At 46.7% G+C, this 20,330-nt stretch overlaps 1 protein-coding gene across 3 annotated transcripts in view; it reads left to right on the top strand.

The window, feature by feature from the left end:
• Positions 1–1,411: 1,411 nt before the first annotated feature.
• The window catches only part of Camsap1 (calmodulin regulated spectrin associated protein 1), a 55,686-nt gene continuing 36,767 nt past the window's right edge, over positions 1,412–20,330 (top strand). For 2 of the 3 annotated variants that reach the window (XM_051184875.1, XM_051184874.1), the window contains exons 1-2: positions 1,801–2,141; positions 19,377–19,639. In XM_051184875.1, the coding sequence (XP_051040832.1) occupies positions 1,988–2,141; positions 19,377–19,639 (417 nt within the window). In that variant the 5' untranslated portion in view covers positions 1,801–1,987. Of the gene's footprint in view, positions 1,484–1,800; positions 2,142–19,376; positions 19,640–20,330 lie in introns of those variants that run through there. The other variant, XM_051184876.1, reaches the window with a different exon arrangement.

Below are 20,330 nucleotides of genomic sequence, written 5' to 3'. Positions count from 1 at the left end.
CTGTTCCAACCCCTTTGGTCCTAGGCTCTTTTGCTCCTGGGGCTCTGGACTCTGTGGCCTTGCTGTTTCTTCTACACTGGGGTTTAGATCTGCTTACTATAGCAACCCCAGTCTACTGCTTCCCAGGCAGACTCACACCAAGCTAACTTCTTGCCCCTTTCTGCCCAAATGTCCCCCTCTCGCCTCTCCCCGGCTACCCAGCCTTAACAAACTTTATTTTATTTTTGAGACAGGGTCCTATTATGTAGTTTTGGCTGACTTGGAGTTGTTAGAACAGATGGCTGTACCAACAAGAAAGAGAGAGACAGAGAGAGACAAAGAGACAGAGAGCGCCTGATCTACAAAGTGAGTTCCAGGACAGGCTACAAAGCTACACAGAGACACCATGTCTAGAAAAAACACCCCCCCCAAAAAAAGAAAAATAAACAGGTTGCCCTGAAGTCACAGACATCCACTTGCCTCTGCCTTCTAAGTGCTAGGAGTCAAGGTGTGCGCCACACCAGGCCTCTATCCACTTTTTTGTTTTGTTTTTTTGAGACAGGGTCTCATCTCTAATAACAGAAGTCAGCCTTGAATTTCATCTTCTCCTGCCTCCACCTCCCCAGTGCCGGGATTACAAGCATGTGATAACATGCTCAGCCTCATCCACCTCTTGATATGATTGCATGCACTTTCCTCTCGGTACCCCAAGTATGGGTAACGGTACAGCATCTAGTCTACCTGCCTTTTTTTGTGGGTAAGGAAGATTCTGACAATGACAGAAGTTACCCCACAGTTTACAGATGGGGGTCAGTTCTGCCACCCATACCCGGGGCACTGGGCTCCTGCTGCTTCCCAGGGGCTGGTGCATACATCATCGGTTCTCCAGTGACATCTTCCGCATTGAGCACCCAAGCTTAACAAAATATTCTTGTTTCTTTCAAGCACTAAAATGCAGGCCACACGCGGCGTTGGTCTTAAGCATCCATTCCCCCTAGGCGCCGAACCTGAGTGGGAGATCATGCCAGTGCCCATCTGGGATGGGGAGGGGCGGCTCGCAGTTGCTCCGGACTCCGATGGCTTGCTGGGGTTGTTCCTCGGTTTGTTCTCAGGAGCTATTACCAAGCCGCGAGCATTCTGCCTTCCCTGGCAGCAACGTATTGGGGTCTTCATCGGCAGGCGCAGCGCCCGTGAAGACCCCAAAGGTGTTCGGTTCTCAGGGAGTCGGCCTTGCCAGAGGTAGAGACAACCAGATCCCGAGTGCAGAAGTGAAGCTCCATCAACCAGCGCCGACTGACGTAACTCCCCCAGGTCGCTGGGAAACGGGAGTCCCCAGGAGAGTTTACTGCGCCTGCGCAGGACCCGGGCTGGGGGCGGGGACGGGGGCGTGTCCACCGTGGCAGAAGGGGGCGAGGCTGGACCGGCGTGTCTACTGCGTTTGAGGATGAAGTAGAGGCGGGGCCGAGGGCGTGTCCACGGCTACTGAGGACCCGGACTGGGCTAGGTTAGGGGGGCGGTACCCACTGTACTAGCAGAGAAGGAGGGCTGGGGCGGGGCCGAGGGTGTGTCTAGAGCGCCTGAAGGAGACAGGTACTGAGCTTGAGGGCGGGGCGATCGGGGGCATGGGCGGTGCCTACTGCGCCTGCGGAGAAAGGTGGGGCTGCGGGAGGTGCCAAGTGCGCCTGCGTGACGCGGCGGCGGCGCGTTAGCTTCTACCCGTTGGTCGCCGCCTCAGCTGCCGCTTCTCCGGGGCCGCGCACGCGCCGCCGCCGCCCCCGGCCCGTGCCCGTACCGCGCCTGCCCCGCGCCTGTCTTGCCTGGCGCTTGCCTGCCGCCGCCTCCCCGGCCAGCTCGGCGCCTTCTCGGCCTCGGCTCGGCGCCCGCAGCATGCAGCAGCAGCCTGGGTGGCGGCGGCGGCCGTGAAGCAAGTGCCGTGCTCCCGGGCGGGCGGCGCGGGAGGGCGGCGGCGTCTTTGTTGCGGCCGGGCCGCCGCGGCCTTTGTCTGCAGATGGACGCGGGCGGCCGCTCCGTCGCCGAAGGCTGGAGGAGGATGGAGGCGCCGCCGGAGGGCGCTGACCTGGTGCCGCTGGACCGCTACGACGCGGCGCGGGCCAAGATCGCAGCCAACCTGCAGTGGATCTGTGCGAAGGCCTATGGCCTAGGTGGGCGGGCGCGGCGGGGTCCGGGGTCGGGGGATGGGATTACAGGGGAACGAACGGGGAACTAATCGGGTTCCGGGTTGGTCTTAGAGGGGATCCGACGGGGCGTAGACTGGTGTCGGAAGCGACCGGGAGATGTCGGTCGTCTGCGGGAGCCGGGGGATGATGGGACAGAGGGAGACGGACCGGGGTCGGACTGGGGCGGGGGATGGGATCAAAGGGGGATGTGATAGCTGTTAGAATGGGACCAGAGGGAGACAGATGGGGAACGGATTGGACCAGGTATGACACCAGAGGGTTCAGAAAGGGGACTGACACACCGGGGGATGAGACTAGAAAGGGTCGAAAGCTGAACGAACTAGGCAGGGGAGTAGGACCAGAGAGGATCCGATGGGTCTGGGGAATGGGACATACGGGATAAGGTCCGGAGACTGGACCAAGGTTGGGTGTCAGGGCCAGGGCGCGCCTTCGTGTGGTGTCGGTTCAAGACTTGCTGTCCTGGCAGTGGCCCAGGTGAGCGAGCACCGAGGTCGCCCGGTGTCGGTACTGGCACGGGACTTCACTCGCGTGTCACCTATACTCTAGTCTCGGATGGGGCGGAGGATGTCTATCTGGTGCAGTGTTATTCTCTGGCCCTTTGAGTCCAAGAAGGACTCTCTTGTGTGAATAACCTGCTTAGACATCTCCTGATGGCCAGAAAGCTTAGTTTGAGTAGTTTGAGGCTCAGACCAAGGGGATAAACCCAGAGTTCCGGTCATTCTGGTTTATATATTATGAATTTTGATACTTAACCAGATCATGAGCTGTTGGATACTCCAGCGATAAATTTTGTGCAAAAACCATCTTGATCTCCATTGGTTAATTCCTATTGTGAAGAACAAGGTAACCTTGTGATGAAACCCCATTTATGAGGCCTAATATGCTTAGTGGATTAAGGCGCTCTGGTTTGGTGCTCTGGGAACTTTGCAGGCCAAATAGTGCTGGTAATAAGTTGACTGGGAGGCTGTAGTATTAGTGACAAGAGCCTTGTCTCAGGCACAAAACTAAGGGTTAAGTACTTGTGAATCCCCCTAATTTGAAGCATAAATTGCCCTTGTTCTGGCTAAACGTTACTGACAGACTGGGTTGCTGGGATAACCCTTTCAGGAAGGGGTTAGGTAACCACTTTTGAAAACTTGTCACCATGCCTGGTAGTTTTAGGATTATTAAGAATGCTTATTTGGGGACTGGGAGGAAGAGCAGGATTGAGGACCTCCAGTGTAGGCCTGAGCCTAGGGGACCCTGTGACCTGAGACAGGGCCTCTGCTAGTAGAGTGCACATCATATGGGTGTTAGGAGGTCTAGTTCCCTTCCATTCATTGTTGTAAATGTGAAGGTTTCCATTCTATACTCAGCTTTGGCATTTGGGAGGTGCCAATTTATATGACCATGCTTTGGCATTTGGGAGGTGCCAATTTATATGACCATGCTGGCTTAGTTGGAGAGATGCTTATAGTGTTCGTTTACTTTTACCAGCCTGGAGTAACTTTCAGGAATCAAGAGTGGGGAGGGGTTTTTGGCACAATACAAAGGGACCCCACCCCCATGAAACTCCAATCCTATTCCAGGGGTGAATCTTTATCTTTGGCAACCTCCATGTACCTCTCAGCTTAGGCTACTGTTCACTGGTCATGCTGCTGTCCTTTTGGACAATTCAATGACAACTTTGTTTGGGAAGGTGGTCATAGGGTAAGGGTCTTATGTTTTATGTGTTATGCACTTTTTGGTTAAGTCACGAAGTGAAACCAGTTTTCCTTCTATGTAGGAGTGGAAAGAGTGGTGGATCTGTAGGGCTAGCTGCTGGAGACTCCGTTGTCACTTGCACTTGGGATTCTGTGTCTCTGTACCAGGTGGCTATATAATGAGTCGCAATCTTTGGAGTTCACCCTAGGCCTTGGACTTATGGTTATGAAGAAACATTTTCCCCAAATTTATTCTGCTCTCGTGCCACAACCAAGATTTGGGGGTTGTCCTGTACTTCTAATTTTAGGTTCCTTGTCTTCTTTTTCTGGCAACTCAGGCATTACATTGACAGACAGTCTTTTATTTTTTAGGAGTAACTTATTAGGCATACTGAAAATTGTTCACTTAAATGTGTCTGCAAAAAGGAGTGAAATCTGCTTAGCTACAAGAGTGGTAGCATTTATGTGAAACCTGCAATAAATTGATAAAGAAGTTCAAAGGGGTGATTTGAAGGACCATCTATTTCACAGGATACTGTGCTAGACTAGGACTGCAGCAGTCCCCTGGCTTTTGTTCTTGGTCCATTTGCTTTGTATTTGTGCCATTAGCAAGCTCAGAGGTATCTAGGCTTTGGTTTCAGGGAATAGTTTTTATCTCTCAAGGACAGTGGAACACACAGGGACCGGATGAGAAGACTCTCAACTGTTTGCAAGGAGATTGCTCTGTGGCTCAGCAGAAACTGATTTGTCCTTTTGCCCCAGAGCTGAGCCGTCCTGAATCCTAGGCCCAGTCAGGAGCTCATCTTTTCACCTTACCAGCAGCAGTAGGCTGGGTTCGAGAGGGGTGGTGGCCTGGCTGGAAGGTTAGGTCTACTAATCAGGAATGCTGCTCCCTATCCCTTTTCCTGCCCACCTATTCTTCCATGCTCACCAGAGTCTTTCAGACTATTAATTTGAAAAGCACATTGTAGAGTAAGAAGTCATATGCAGATCTGTGGCCCATGCATCCCAGTTCCTAGGAAATCTGTGCTAGAACCACTGCTGGCAACAAAGTGCTTTGAACCTGGTTGACCTAGCAAATCAGTGTTAGGAGCAGAGCCCTCTCCTAACTCTAGGAGTCACCATATTGCCAGAGTCATGGTATTGTTTGGTTTAGTGACAAAAAGGAATCCACTACTTGGAACCCCTTCCCATAGCTCCAGAGCTGGCTGGGACTGCTCACTGCTCCTTTCTTTTCCTGGACTGGGCAGATTTCCTTGGGAGCAGTCTACTGCCTGGGCCCAGTTCAGGAGTGCTACCAACTTGTTCTAGGGCACAGTTTGTTCAGACTACTGGTTCATGAGTTCAGATTGTGGTTTTATTTATTTTTATTTCAAGTATCGGGTACATTGTCTGCATGTATGTCTGGGCACCATATCTGCACCTGGTGCCCACAGAGGCTAGAAGAGGCCATCAGGTCCCCTGGACTGGAATTAACATATGTTTGTGAGCTCCTTGTAGGTGGTGGGAATTGAACCCCAGTCCTTGAAAGAAAAGCCAGTGTTCTTAAGTGCTGAGCAATCTCTCAGCTCTTAGACTGTTGTTTTTAAATAGCCTTTTGTTATTCTTGGCAAGTGAGTTGGATGTTTCTTGGTGGGAGGGTCCAGGAGCCTCAACTATTTGCAGACCATGATGCTGTAGGTCTGCTGGCTGGCAGTAGTTGCCATGACCCTTTACCTACAGGTCATCTAGAGAGCCTCATGTCTTCTGGCTTTGGTATCTCTGTAAGATTGAGAGTCCTGGCTCTTATATTGTACCCACCTGCAGAATACTCAGGTGCTTGTTATGTTCTGTGGGGAGAATTTATGTTTTTAGAGTTGTGCTTATACATGTTCTCCTTCCTGGCCTGATGCCAGGAGTTAAATACTAATCAGAGAATGAAAATCTGTCTTTAATCTCTTAGCTAATCCTTTGTTTGACCCTCCAAAGGGTTAGCTGCTATTGTGTTTCAGAATGTTAATTTTGGCTGTACATTCAAATGGCTTTTAATACTTTTAATATTCCCTCTCTCCTTCCCTCCCTCCCTCCCTCCCTCCCTTCCTCCTTCCTTCCTTTTTAAGGGGGGAGTGATTGAGATGGCTTAACTCTGTAGCCAAGGCTGGCCTGGAACAAATGTGTCATGTTTCTTGTGTTGATTTTTGTTTCAAGATAGTCCTAAAAACTTTAGGTTTGCTAGTGCCCCCTCCATCTCAAAGTTGCACTGATTATAACTTGGATGGCTGCCATTTTCATCTGTCTGAGGATGACCAGCATGAACAGCATGGAGCCAAGATTACTTTCATTCAATGGCTATTGTGTGCTTAACTATTTTTTTTTTTTTTTTTTTTTTGCAGTATAGGAAATATAAAGGGAGAAGACACATGGTGCCAAGTACTTTATTGATCAAAATCCTTAATGAACACAGACATTCATGGAGGAAGTAGGAATAGAGGAAGGGTTGAAGATGACCACATGGAACTGAGGAGACAGCTCAGACAATAAAGTGCTTGCTAGGCATGGGGCTGGGGAGATGGCTCACATTGCTAAAGTGAATGTTAAACAAGCACGAAGACCTGAGTTGGAGTCCTAGAACCCAGATTTAAAAAGCAAGGTGTGGAACTGGTGAGATGGCTCAGCAGATAAAAGGTGCTTACTGCCAAGACTGATAACCTGAGTTTGGTCCCTAGGACCTACATAATGGAAAGGGGAACTGACTGCTACAGGTTGTCCTCTGACCTCTTCACATGCTCTGGCATGTACAGGTATACATACACACATATGAATGAATGAATATTATTATTGTTGTTGTTATTGTTTTTGAGACGGTTCTCTTTATAGCTCTGGCTGTTCTAGAACTCACTGTGTAGACCATGATGGCCTTGAACTAAGATCTTAATCTGCCTGCCTCTGCCCCCAGAGTGCTGGATGCAGAGTGCTACCTGGCATACAGTAACTTTTAAGTATTAAAAGAAGCCAGGCATGGTGGTATATGCTTGTAATCCCATGCTGGGGAGGTAGAAATAGGTTCTCTGACAAGCCAGCCTGGCCTACTTTTAGGCTCCAGGTCAGGGCTAGAACATGTGTCAGAGAACAAAAGTGAAGGCGAAAGGTGGTGAAGGCCTGAATAGCCCCTGAGAGCAGAGGATGGATATCTATAGCAGCCAAGTGATCTTGTGCATTGAGTAGATTAAATGTGCTGAGGCAGAGGTGTAAAGACTGACGTAGTAGGTGATTAGATTGGAAATAGTCTGGGGCCAGGTTGTTTACAGTGATGCTGGTGTCATTGGGGATTTCTTTGTATGAGCCTGGGAACACTTTTGAATAGGAGATGGTTTGCTGAGAGCCTGGGAATGTGCTTTGAGCAGATATTCCCCAGTTGCTGCAGTTTCAACCAGTCAGAATTAGGTGTATCAGTCCAGGTGAACATTGTCTTATAACCTGTGGGAACTGAATGGAGCTTTGAAGACCACACATGCAAAGACCTACAAAGAGAATCTTGGGTGGTGGTTCGTTTACAGAAGGACAGGTGCCACTGGTGAGGAAGAAGAGGGACTCCTTTGAGGGGATCTGGAATGCTCCATAAAGAAGAATGTCATCAAGGCAAGGACAGGGAAGGGGAATGGAGGCAAGTGTGGGTGCAGCTTGCTCAAGTACAAGCCCAGGCAAGTGGAATATAGAAGCTGAGATTAGCCGGGACAGAAGGCTGAGTTTCAGATCTTGGGATGTTTTAAATGACAAATTGGTAAAGCCTTGCAGGGGTCTGCTTACGGACTGTACTTATAGACAGTTTCTGAGGAGGAAAGAGATCTGGGTTTTTTAGCAGGTCACAGTGGGTGCTGCTCACTGCTTACCAAGTGGATACTTGTTTTGGACCTTTCTTGGTGAACAGTTTATATACAGAAAAGTACATGTAAGCATACAGTTAGATTAGGTTTTGGTGGTGTGTCTCCTCCAGATCCCTCTAAGTTCCATTCTGGCCTTCCTATGCCTCTTTCCTGCCTGGAATTTCCAATCATTTGAGCACAATCATTTACTCCACATAATATCTTTGAGATTCATCCATGTATCTCATGGTGTACAGGTCTTTGCTTAGTAATAGTATTCCACTGTAACTTAGCCCATTTGTCTGTTGATGAATATTGTTGGGATAGTTTCTCGTTTCGGGATATTGTGAAAAAGCTGCTGTGAGCATTCATTTGTGTGGGCAGATATTTTTATTCATCATAAATAGGTGTAGGATTAGTGGATCATGAGATAATGCATTTTTAAGAAGGTACGAAGTTTTCCAGAGTGGCTGAGTCATTATTTCCCATGAGCACTGTATGGGAATTCCAGTTGCTCTGCCTTCATGTCAGCACTTGGTGTTGTTGGTCTTTATACTTTTAGCCAGTCAGGTGGGTGGATTGTGCCACTCTACTGTGGTGTAGTGTGCATTTCCCTGATGACTAATGAAGAGGAGCCTTTTAAAATATACCTTTTGTGCATTTTAATATCTTCCCATGTAATAATATCTTGAACAATATAAGAAAAATTAAATTATTTTTTTAAAATATTATTTATTTTTATTTTATGTGCATTGGTGTTCTGCCTGCATGTATGTCTGTGTGAGGGTGTCAGGATCCTCTGGAACTGGAGTTACAGACCGTTGTGAGCTGGAGTTGTGGGTGCTGCAAATTGAACCTGGGTCCTCTGGAAGAGCAGCTAGTGCTCATAACTGCTGAGCCATCTCTCCAGCACTCTCCCCTATAACTTAAAAATCTATTAGAAAATTACAACCTTCCTTCCCCTTAGAACCTCCTGTCACACTTTTATGGCTGTATGCCTTGTCTGTGGCTGTTGTTGCCTTTCCTTTCAGTTTTGACTGGATTTAGTCTGCTGACTTCACTGCTCATATAAACAGTGCAACAGTACTACCTTCCCTGCAGCTCACATGTGTTGATAATTTATATTTTGCTTCTTTGTTTGTTTTGACATGAATGTTTATGTAGGCCAGGCATAGCTTAAGTTTACTATGTAGCTAGGGATGACCTTGAACTCCCGATCTTCCTACTTTTACCTCCTCAAACCCCTGAGATGACAAGTATGTGTCATCATGCTGGATTTATATTTTCACATTCACCCATTTCTGTTTGAAAGGTTTCCTTTGGTGCTTGCTTTTGTTTCATTTGGATTGCTATGTAAAACACTATAGTCTAGGTAATTCAGAAATGATAAAGATATTGTTTAACAGTTCTGGGACTTGGAAGTCCAAGTTAAGTGCAGCAGCAGATCCTGCGTGTGATAAGGCTCTGGCCCACATTCCATACCCACCACCTGTAAAACGGTGTTGTGCACATGCTTGTAATTCAAGCAGAGGCAGGAGGATCAGGAGTAAGATCATCCTTATATACAGCAAATTGAAGGCCGACCAGAACTGCATGAGATCTGCCTCTCTCCCCACCCATTTAAACCTTCTGACACAGTGCAATCTGGACATACCAGTTTGGTACATACATGCTGAGGAATGATGATGGGAAATATTCTTCTGTAATAAGTTATATGTTTCTGTAGGGGCAGAAAACATTGTGTGTATAGTAAAAACACATTTCCTTTCATGACATACAGAAGCCTTGAATCTAAGGTGTGGTGCTTCAGGTTGTATTTGTTGGCATTGTGTGGAGTGATGGCATGTACAGTGTGTGTGCTGTGTGTTCAGAACTGAGCTGCAGTGAAGTTTCTTGGTAAAACTTGAGTGAGCACTGGCAGAAACATCTGGGATCCGTGGTACATTTGATTTTGAATTGACTTTTGGTTGTTGTGTGTTTGGAAACCTTTTACTATTACTTCTCCAGCTCCCACATCCAGTTATGTAGTCCCATATGGGCTCAATACCTACAGTGTAAGGAGCTGTAGCCTAGAATATAATTTCTTTTGGTTAATGTTTGGGCATATAGCAGAGATGATTTAAAACAGCTTCTTGCTCCCCTTTCTTGTCTTCTACTCCTTCTGTTCTGTTTGGCTAAATAGACCTTTCCTTAAGGCTTTGCTGACCTTGCAGGAGGTCCAGATCCATGTGCAGCTCCTGTCTGGACCTCATGCACTACATTATAGCAACACTTGCCATTTCAAAATCCCCAGTCCTGTCCCATTCATCAGGAAGGACACAGCCAGAACTGGGTGTGTTGCTCACAGACCCTGGGGATAGAACGGTGCAGGTGGAAACGCTATTCATACCTTGAGCATGAATGGGTAGAAGAATATCAGAATAAGAAACCAATTAAGCCAGTTATTTTGGGGGAAGAGAACTGTAGTGTGGTGATAAATTGAGGGCTTTAGTTTTCCAGTCCTTTCTGTATTGTCTTACCATTAATCCTTTTCAGTGGTACTTCCCTCCTCTCCTTTTGTTCATATTAACAGGTTTATTTAAGAATAAAATGCCCAGGAGTTCCCAGATCCGGATGACTTTCAGGAAGAGGGGGAAGAAAAACCTTCTCCAGCCTAGGGATTTTCTACCTGATGTTACTCTGTACCCCTCACGTTTCTAAATTCCCTACAGCCAGCTTCTTTCCACCAGCTTGGCTTCTGGGCTTCTGTAGAGTCATGCGGACCTAGATTCTGTCATTCTGTCAGTAGCCGCTTGGGCTTTGTGTACAGGTAGAGTGGGCTGGCTGTTGGTGTCTTTGCTGGCTACTATGTCTGGTAGCCTTGTCAGTTGCTGATGAAGTGTCAGTTTTCATGCTAGTGGATTTGTCTGTTTTCTTAGCTCTGTCAGAGTTCCATGTATTTTGAGTCTAGTTAGTACTAACACTGAGGATTTTACTCGTCTTCAGTAGTTTCCTTTCTACTTTTTTGTTTGTTAGTTTGTTTTTCAAGACAGGGTTTCTCTGTATATCGATGGCCATCCTGGAACTAGCTCTATAGTCTGGGCCTGCCTCAAACTTACAGAGATCTACTTGCCTCTGCTTCCCCAGTGCTGGAATTAAAGGTGTGTGCCACCACTGCCTCCCTGGCCTTCTCCCTCCTTATTAGCCTTCATTGTCCTGTAGTCCCCATTTAGCTGTTTTTCACTTGTGCAGTGTGCTACTATGGTCAACTGTAGTTTGGAAATACTTAATGGAAAAATCCCAGAAGCAATTCCCAAGTTTTAAATTGCACGGCATTTTGAGTAGTGCACTGGTTCTTAACCTTTCTAATGCTGTGACCCTTTAATGTAGTTCCTCATGTTGTGGTGACCATAAAATTACTTGGGTAACTGTTTTGTAACTATAATTTTGCTACTGTTATGGGTTGTAATGTGAATATCTGATATGCAGGATACTTGATAATGTGACCCCAAAGGGGTCTCAGCCTGTTGGAGTGGCATGATATTAATCACATACTGTCCTTCCTGGGATCTTACAGTTGCTTTATTGAAAGCTGAACTTCATCAGTTATGTCTGTATAGAGAACAGGAATAGGGTTTGGCACTACTCCAGTTTCAGATGTCCATGGGTGTTTGGAAACCAATCCTGGTAGAAAAGGATAGAGGGTACTGTAATCATTTCTGATAATGTAACAGCTACTTAAACAATTTAAAGATTTCTTCAGGAAATCCCATACCGGAGGAAAGAAGGTGTCCTGGAAAGAGTTAATTTTACAGCTCTGATAATTTACCTGATACTTACAGATAATCCTGCACTGCCTAGTTCCTGGCTATTCTTTCTCTCTTTTTTTTAATAAACTGTAATGTGGCTAAAGGGAAGTCTGAGAGAAACAGTTATTTTCCTTTCCTTAGTTCCATATAAAATTTACATTTTCATTGACCAGTTCCTGTCTCAGTTTTTTTGGTAGAAAAACCAGCAGTGGACTTCAGATTCTGCTAACACCATCTTCTTATTGAATACTGTTTGCATATTTTATATATTTTTTCTGCTCTGTCTCTGGGCTGTATTCCTAGTCATAGTGTATCTGTTTCTATTTTATTTTTTAATTTGTTTTTCTATCCATTATCCCCTCCTTCTGTCCTTCCCTCTGACACTCCTTCCCTTCCTCTTTCTCCTTGAAGCTAGGTCTTGATGCAAACCGGTTTATCTGGCTGAATTAGACGTGAATTTCTTGTGAACAGCATATTGCTGTGCTGCTTTTGTTGTTGTTTGAGACAGGGCCTCTCTATTATTTAGTCTTGGCTGGTCTGGAACAAATTATGTAGAGCAGGGTGGCCTCAAACTCACAGAGCTCTGTCTGCTTCTGCCTCCTTAGCACTGGGATTAAAGGTGTGTACCACCAGGCTTGGTTCTGATGTGGTAGCTTTGTACCATGTATCAATGAAAACTCCAAAGGACAGTCTGCTAAGTTACTGCATTACTCATTTTTCTTACTGCATTACTCTTGATTTTTCTTGACGCTTCATTTTCTTTCTCTTTGGAAAACTTACTTTAGCTATTCTCATAGTCATTTTTAAAATTTACTTATCTTTAAAAAATATCTTATTATGGGAGGCAGAGAGGCAGGTGGATCTCTGTGAGTTTGAGGCCAGCCTGGTCTACGTAGTGAGTTCGAGGCCAGCCAGGACTGTTTCACAGAGAAACCCTGTCTTGAAAAACAGACAGTTATATATATTTTACTATTATTCAAGCACATGGTTGTTTTTTGATTGCATGTATGTCTGTGTACCATTCCCCTACTTCGTGTACAGGGAGGCCAGAAGAAGGTGTCAGATCCTCTGAAACCAGAGTTACACGTGGTTGTGAGCCACCATGTGGCTTCTGGGACTCAGGTACTCTGCAAAAATGTCCTTTGCTTTTAACTGCTGAGCCATCTCTCCAGTCCCTAGTTATTTGTTTGTGTGTGTAAGAGATAAGAGATGTGTGTGAGGGGATGTGTGTTTGTGTTTGCCACTGTATATGTGTGGAGGTCAGAGACAACTTACAGGAGTCAGTCTCTCCTTTTAAATTGGTGGGTTCTGGGAATGGAACCCCACCACCAGGCTTGGCTGCAAACCCCTTTGCATATTGACACCACAGCTTCAGATGAGAGTCCTACTGTCATTGGAATGGGAATTCCCTCTACAAGTATGCATGTCTTCTGCTTCAGAATTTCCTTTTTAGCTTTAGAAGTTTGAATATATGTCTTGGCTCAGATTCCTTTGGGTTTTCCTGATTCGTGGTTTGTTCAATGTCTTAAAATAGGTTGGTGTCTTTCACTGTATTTGGTCTGTTTTCAGCCATTAATGTGCTCTGCACTCTCCTTGCTATCTTCTTCCCTGGGACTCTGGGGCGCAGCGCCTCTCATCACTCCCTGCCTTTGTCTTCTTCTTCCCCAGTTCTAGTCTCCTTCCTTCTTCTGCCTGTGGTTCAGATTGGATGGATGCCACTGATTTAACCTCAGTCAGAAAATCAGTTCTGTCATTGTCACCCTGCTGTTCAGCCTGTCCAGTGAGTTTCTAAATGTCTTTGCTCTACTTTTCATTTCTATATTTAGTGCTTTAGAAAACTTTCTTTGCTGAACGTTTCGAGTTTGCTTCAGAGTCTGTCACTCCTGTGATCATTTTGTGCTGGCTGCTTTCAAATGTCAGAGATGTTTCAACACTTGGTGCATATTGGTGTGTGTCAGTCGCTCATCTTCCTCGAGTGGCGATTTCAGGTGATTCCTGATCATCTTGATTACTACATGAGGAGCCAGGGTCCTCAGACTCTTGTTTTAGCAGTCAGTCTCCTGTTGAGTTTGTCTGCAGCCTTGAGCTTCGTTGTTGGCTGTGGTTCTAGTAAGTCCTGTGCCCCAGCCCTGTGCTCCTGGTTCAGTCCACTCATCGGGCTCCTTGCTGCTGTTGCTTAAGGACAAAAGCAACTTTCCAGGCTGGGTAGGTGGGACTCTGCTGGTTTGTGGTTGGGCATCTCTGTCTCCCAGGAAGAGATTTCACTAAGTTCTGACAACTTAACCCATTTTATAGGTCAGAGCTGTGACTGGCCAGGGATGGGCAGGACCACTCCTTGACCAGGACTGCTTAATTATGCCTGCCCCTTTTTAAAGCCTAAATCTCATGTCAGTACCCTAAAGATGGACTTTGTTCTTCCCAGTGTGATAACTGAATAAATTGCTTTTTTTTTTTTTTCTGTTTCTCATCATCACTTATCTCATTAATTGCTGTATTGAGGACAGGTGGCTAAGCCTAGCTTGCTGGGGATGCCAGGGACCAGAATTATACCTCAAAACCTCTGGTAATGAGATGATTTCCTTTCCTGGAATTCCCAGCTGCGTGGGTAGAAGAATTTCATGACCAGTGGAGATGGAGGGTATCTTCTCTGCCAGGTGCTTTTGGTGAGATTCATGATGGCTGAGGCTTTAGGGAAAGGTATCTCAGGCTGGGTAGGGAAGCAGAGCACCTTTCCCCCACGTGTCCCCATGTCCCCTCCTGCTTTATTTTTATTGTGGCCTCCTTTTGATCCCCCCTCTTCCATGTCCCAGAAACCAGTTGCCTTGCCTGTTTTGCCTGTTGCACTGGGAGTCAGCAAGCTTCAGGTGTGCCCCTGGTGGGGCTGCCCTGCAGTGTGAGGTCCAAGCTGGCATCCTCTCCACATTCTAGTTCTCGTTTTGTCCTTGATGTGTTTCAGGGTTTGTAGCTGCCTTCTACACAAAGGGGCAAACAGGGTTGGTCTGCTGGCCTGGCTTGACAGGAACTCCCTCTAACATATTAAAAAAGTATTTTTGTCTTTAGATTCTGTTGATGTGACTGTAGGGCCTTTTGGATATGGATTTCCTTATTGAGTCTTGCTGGTATTTTTAGTACTTTCATACATTTTACAAGTATTGGAAAATTCTCTGTACTGTCTGCCTCTTCTGCCATATTCCTTCTCCCTTCTGGGCCTGCAATTCTTTCTGTGGTCTGACAGCCTTTGCCACTTGCCTTCCCTGCCTTCTCCTCATTGTCTTAATTGTTCTTCATTATGGATACTTACTGTTTATTCCTCTTCATCTTCATCTCCAAGTGTCTAATCCCCACTCCCCCAAGAGACTGGGTTTCTCTGTGTAGCTTTGGGGCCTATTCTGGCACTCGCTCTGTAGATCAAGCTGGCCTCCAGCTCACAGAGATCCGCCTGCCTCTGTCTCCCAAGTGCTGAGAGATTAAAGGTGTGTGCCACCACCACCTGGGTCCTACCAGCTCTTAAAACTTAATTTAACCTGTTTCTATTCGTCTGCATTTTGCCTCAGCACTTTTTAACTTTCTTTCATTCTGTATGTCCTCTCACTGCTTCCTCTCTGTCTGGTGGCTGGCTGGCCCCGGGCATCTTCTCCTTCTCCCTCCTCCCTCTTCTACTTACTATTTCTGCTTGTAAGCCCCACTTATCCTCCGACTGCCTAACTATTGGCTGTTCAGCTTTTTATTAGATCAGTCAGATGCCTTAGGCAGGCAAGGTGAAACAGAACACATCTTTACATAATTAAACAAATGCAGCATACACAAATGTAACACATCCTTGCATAGTTAAAGTAATATTCCACAACACCTGTTGTCCTTCCCTTCTGTTTTGGAATCCCTCCACACTCTTGAGGTCCCCCTCCTAGCCTCTGACTGGAAGCCCAGCCTGGGCTATATTGTACAGAGAGGTTGTGGGACCTTCTTTCCTTTGGTGTGCCTGTCCCTGATGCTGCTGAGGCATGTTGGTTTTGGTGGCTCTTCCTGGTGTGTTTGGGTGGAAAGGGGGTGGCCTTACAATTACTGATCTCTCCTGACCACCAATTAGTTCCTTTGGCTTGTCTTCCTTGCCTCCCTCCCACAGGGTGAGCCCCAGTCTGTCCTGCCCAGCTTCCATTCTCACTGTACCCTCTTTCTGGGTGACTCAGTCCCCACTGACCCTTGCCGTTTTGTGTCCATACATATCATTCATAAGTGCTATCTTTCATTTGTACTTCTGTTCCCCACATGTCAGCCTTTTCAGAGTGTCCCCTCCCCTCTTTTAGCCATGTGTCCATTATGGAGCTCCTCTTTCTGCTATGATCATCTTCTGGGCTATAGTTCCTGCTTTAGTAACAGGTCCTGTCCTGTGCCTGGCAGGTGTCTAGGCTTGTTTTCTACTCTCTGTAGGAAATAGCAGTGAACACTATTTCCTTGTTCTCTTCCTTCCATTATCTCCTAATACAGTCTGTTCTAGTTTATCCTTTTCTGTGATTCCAGAGCATATAAGCCTACTCAGTGCCCTGACAGTTCCACTGAAGGCACAGAACCCCTACGCTATTCTGAACTGTGTTGTTTCTTAAAATTGTCTGATGAGAGTCTTTGTCATGTATGTTTGTTTTTGCTTTTTTCTCGTTTGCCTAAGTTGAAGAGCCGGGAAGAGGAAGTTCAGTTGCTGAGTGGGCTGTAGCACCCTATGGCTGGATTGGAGGGAACTCACATGTTGTGGTGAAGGCTACTGATCTGGGATTGCTGTCTACCTGCATAATTGCTTTGGTTCCTGTCATGAACCTCAAGTGTGCAGGAATGATTACTGTTTATACAGGATCCAGTGTGCTGATGACACGAACCACTTCTGGCTGATGTTTGCAAGTGGCCCAGGGAAACTTGGACATTGGCCTGGCTGCTTTTCCCTGTCTTGCTAGCTTCCAAGCTCAGGCTGCTTATGTCTTTATACTGTGGTTGTGAGCTTCAGATCCTTCCTAGGTCTTCCTTGTGTCTGTCAAAGGCTAGCTCTTGGTTGTGCTTCTGTGGTATTCCATCATTTCCTTCACGGCAACAGAGTGAGGCTGTGGGGTTCGTCCTAAGCTGTGCTATTTCTTCTCTCAGAGAGGAACTTTACCAGCTATCCAAGGGAGCGGGGAGAGGGGCTTGGACCCATCACTATATATAAATTTATACATATATAACCCAGATATAACATGGATGTCATATAGGTGATTCAGAGGCGGTGGCTGGGACATGTTGGGATAGATACACATCCATGGTTTTTCAAGTCTCAAGGTGGGTAAAGTCCCCCAGGGGTGAAGTCAGATGTGTTTTTGGACATGTGTTTAGAACATGCAAGAAGGTATGGGCTAGAAGTTAGGTAAAGGGTAGTAGCTCTTGCTGGGAGCCCTGGTGGTGAGGTGCTGCTACTAGGCACTCATGGTGCCAGCCCAAGGTGACACTTGTCTTTTTTCTGGTAGTACAAACTTGGGATTTGGACTCCCTAGCTTAGAACCTTGCTTGATTATACCAGCTCAGAACCCGACCCCACAGTTTCTGCTGGTGTGATCTGTGCCTTTCAGCTCTGTTCTACGGCACACTGGTGAGTATGGCGTGCCTCCTCTTCTCTTTTTGTACTGCTCACATGTACTGTAGCCTTTCTCCTCATCTGACAAGGCAAGCAGAGCCCTTTCCACGTGGGATGCCCAGGTCACATTCTTTTATGACCACCACGTTTTGTTTAACATTAGAACTGTCGACGGCTTCAAAATAGGAGGCTACCCAAAGTAGTCATCAAGTGTGGGACTTGACATCCGCTAAGTCTGGGCAGAGTGCTTACAGCCTTCCATGTGGGCTCTAGTGTCAGTCCTGTTCATTGGTTTGGTTGCCGTAGTGACCAAATCCTATCTGCATAACAGTACTTCAGAACTAAAGTGCTATGTAAACTCGGGCATGTTGTTAAGAAATAAGAATAAAAAAGAAGTCTGGGGATTGTGGGACAGGGCTGGCAAGTTTGCTCAGTGGTGCTTATCATATAAGCCTAACAGCATGAGTGCTAAAGGGGAGAACCAACTAACTCCACCAGGTTATCCTGGCCTTTTCACATTCATGCAGTGGTATATATGTGTCACCTCATATGTATATACAATAATAAGTAAAATTTAACAATGATTGTGGAACAATAACAAGGATTCAGAGACTTGGGCCACAGAAAATAGCACCTATCAGAAACACAGAGAAGAGAACAGAGAAAGAGGATGCTGGGGTGGGGGAAGTAGCCCGTGGTGTCTAGACCTGGCGCAGGGCTAGAGGAGTTTGGATGTTTTCCTAGTTAGGATTACTATTGCTCCAATGAAGCACCATGACCAAAAGCAAGTTGGGGAAGAAAGGGTTTATTTGTCTTACACTTCCATGTCACTGTTCATCATTGGAGGAAGTCAGGCCAGAAACTCAAACAGGACAGGAACCTGGAGGCAGGAGCTGATGCAGAGGCTTATTAGTTTGCTCTTTATGTCTTGCTCAGCCTGCTTTCTTATAGAACCCAGGACCACCTGCTCAGGGGTAGCACTGCCCACAATGGGCTAATCAATCACTAATTAAGAGAATGGGCCAGGCATAGAGTGGCACACACACCTTTATCCCAGCACTTGGGAGGGAGAGGCAGATGGCAGATTTCTGTGAGTTGAGGCCATCGTGGTCTACTAGTGAGTTAAGGGACAGCAGGGGCAACATAGTGAGACTTTGTCTCAAAAGGGAAGGGGTGGGGGTGGGGTGGAGAAAAGAAAATCCCTAGAAGCTTGCCTGCAGCCTGATCTGATGGAGGCATTTTCTCAATTGAGAGTCCTTCCTCTCAGATGACTTTCACTTCTGTCAGTTAACATAGAATCAGCTAGCACAAATGTCCTCTGATTGTGAGGTGGGATAGCATCCTCTAATATGCTTCTGCCCATTTGTTTGAATATCTTTCTTGGTGATGGCAGCTTTCTAAACTCTCCCAGAGGTAGGGATGTGTGAGAAGACTGGACTCTCCATTCTCTGCAGTTGGGGATACAGAGATCTAAAGGTCTTGGACCCTGGGTAAAGGAATGAGATTCTTCTTCAAGACTTTGTGCTTTCTACATAGGATAGCTATTGATATCTCTCAAGGTCAGGGTGGTACAAAGAGGGTACAGAATCAGTGGTAGCGCATTTGGGTCCTTGGTGATGTGTCTGCTGTAGGCATTGAGTGTATGAGAAACCAGATTGCAGTTGGTTCCTGTCTCTTGTGACATTGAACACGTCACATCTTTTATCTGTGCCTCAGTTTTCTTTCTGTAATGTGGGCACATTAGTCATTAGTCCTGATCGGTAGACTTGTGTTTAAATAATGTGCCACCTGAACCAAGTATGGGCGAAAGCTGGTTGTTATTGTTCTGTTGTGGTTACAGTGGCACCAGATTTGTCTCACTTCCTAAAGAGGAGGCTGTTGAGTCTCTGCTGTTACCTTAATCTTGACTTTGGTTGGGAAGAAGCCATGCAGAGCCCCCTCTCCAGAATTAATGCCACCGTGCTCACAACCTCCTATTTGGGGTTACCAGATGCTACATCATCCTAGCCCCATGGCATCTTGATTTCCTTTGAGTCCACAAAGACCCCAGGACTTTTGTGCTTGTGTCCTATCATCATTCAGGTGATGGTGGTTCCAAAATGCCTCATATTCCCTCTGTAGTCCAGATTCTAATGAGACTGTCAGTTTTCCCTGGACCCTTGTGTGATGATCAGTGGGCTGCACCTTGACTATCCTTGTGCTGGAAGGTGCTCTTCTGTGTGTTCTCAGCCATCTTGTGATGCTCCAGAATGGATTGTGCATGTCTGCTCACCCAGTGCTCTCTCCTGCCATAGACAACATCCCTGAGGACCTCAGAGACCCTTTTTACATCGACCAGTATGAGCAGGAGCACATTAAGCCACCCGTCATCAAGCTTCTCCTATCAAGTGAGCTGTATTGCCGTGTCTGCAGCCTCATCCTAAAAGGGGACCAGGTGGCAACCTTACAAGGACACCAGTCTGTCATCCAGGCCCTGTCCCGGAAGGGCATCTATGTGATGGAGAGTGATGATACCCCCGTGACAGATGCTGACCTCAGCCAGGCACCTATTAAGATGGTAAGCCATTCCTTCTGTTCCTTTGGCTGAGCAGGCAAGACTCAGTGCCCTGCTGTTAGGTGACAGATGATGGTAAGGTCTGTCCATGTGTATTGGTGGTCCTTAGTGGTGACGTGCCTGTATTTTAAAGAATGTCATCATTCTGGAAAGAGCAGCTTGCTTGTGGTTCTTCTTCTCACTGTGATGATGCAATGAAGTGTGAAGATGTAAGTGTGGTGGGCACACTGCTGCAGAGCCTTCCTGTTGGATGGCGGCACTAGCCAGAATCAGTTGCCCTGTCCTCAGAGGCTGTGCCTCTTCAGATCAGCCTGGCACCTAGACCACTATGTCCTTGCATTGCTTTTGTTAACTTGTTCCCTGGCATTTTGCATGCCATGGCTTTTTTTCACTCTGTTTAAGGGTGACATGTTGTGGGTGAAGAGAAAGTTCTGAAGAGACTGAAGGTAGGGTGTGGTACAGAGGAGGATCCTGTTGGCATCATAGAGCCTTAGGAGGCAGAAAGAAGATGCAGCCTCTTCCCACAGCTTTTCTAGGGCTACAGAAGAGGCTTATAGCCTGCTGGTAAGAGATGAGGCCCCTGGACCACTACTGCAGTCTGGAACAGTGCGTGGCCTTTGTTGTCCAGGATGAACATGCCCCAGCCAGTGTTGTCCTATGCAGGGAAGCCAAGGCAGAAAGTTTTCTTGCATTG

The sequence above is a fragment of the Phodopus roborovskii genome, unplaced genomic scaffold (genome assembly GCF_943737965.1).
Source record: "Phodopus roborovskii unplaced genomic scaffold, PHOROB, whole genome shotgun sequence".
NCBI lineage: Eukaryota > Metazoa > Chordata > Mammalia > Rodentia > Cricetidae > Phodopus > Phodopus roborovskii.
Note: the sequence above shows the minus strand (reverse complement) of the source record. Positions and strands in the feature narration are given on the sequence as shown.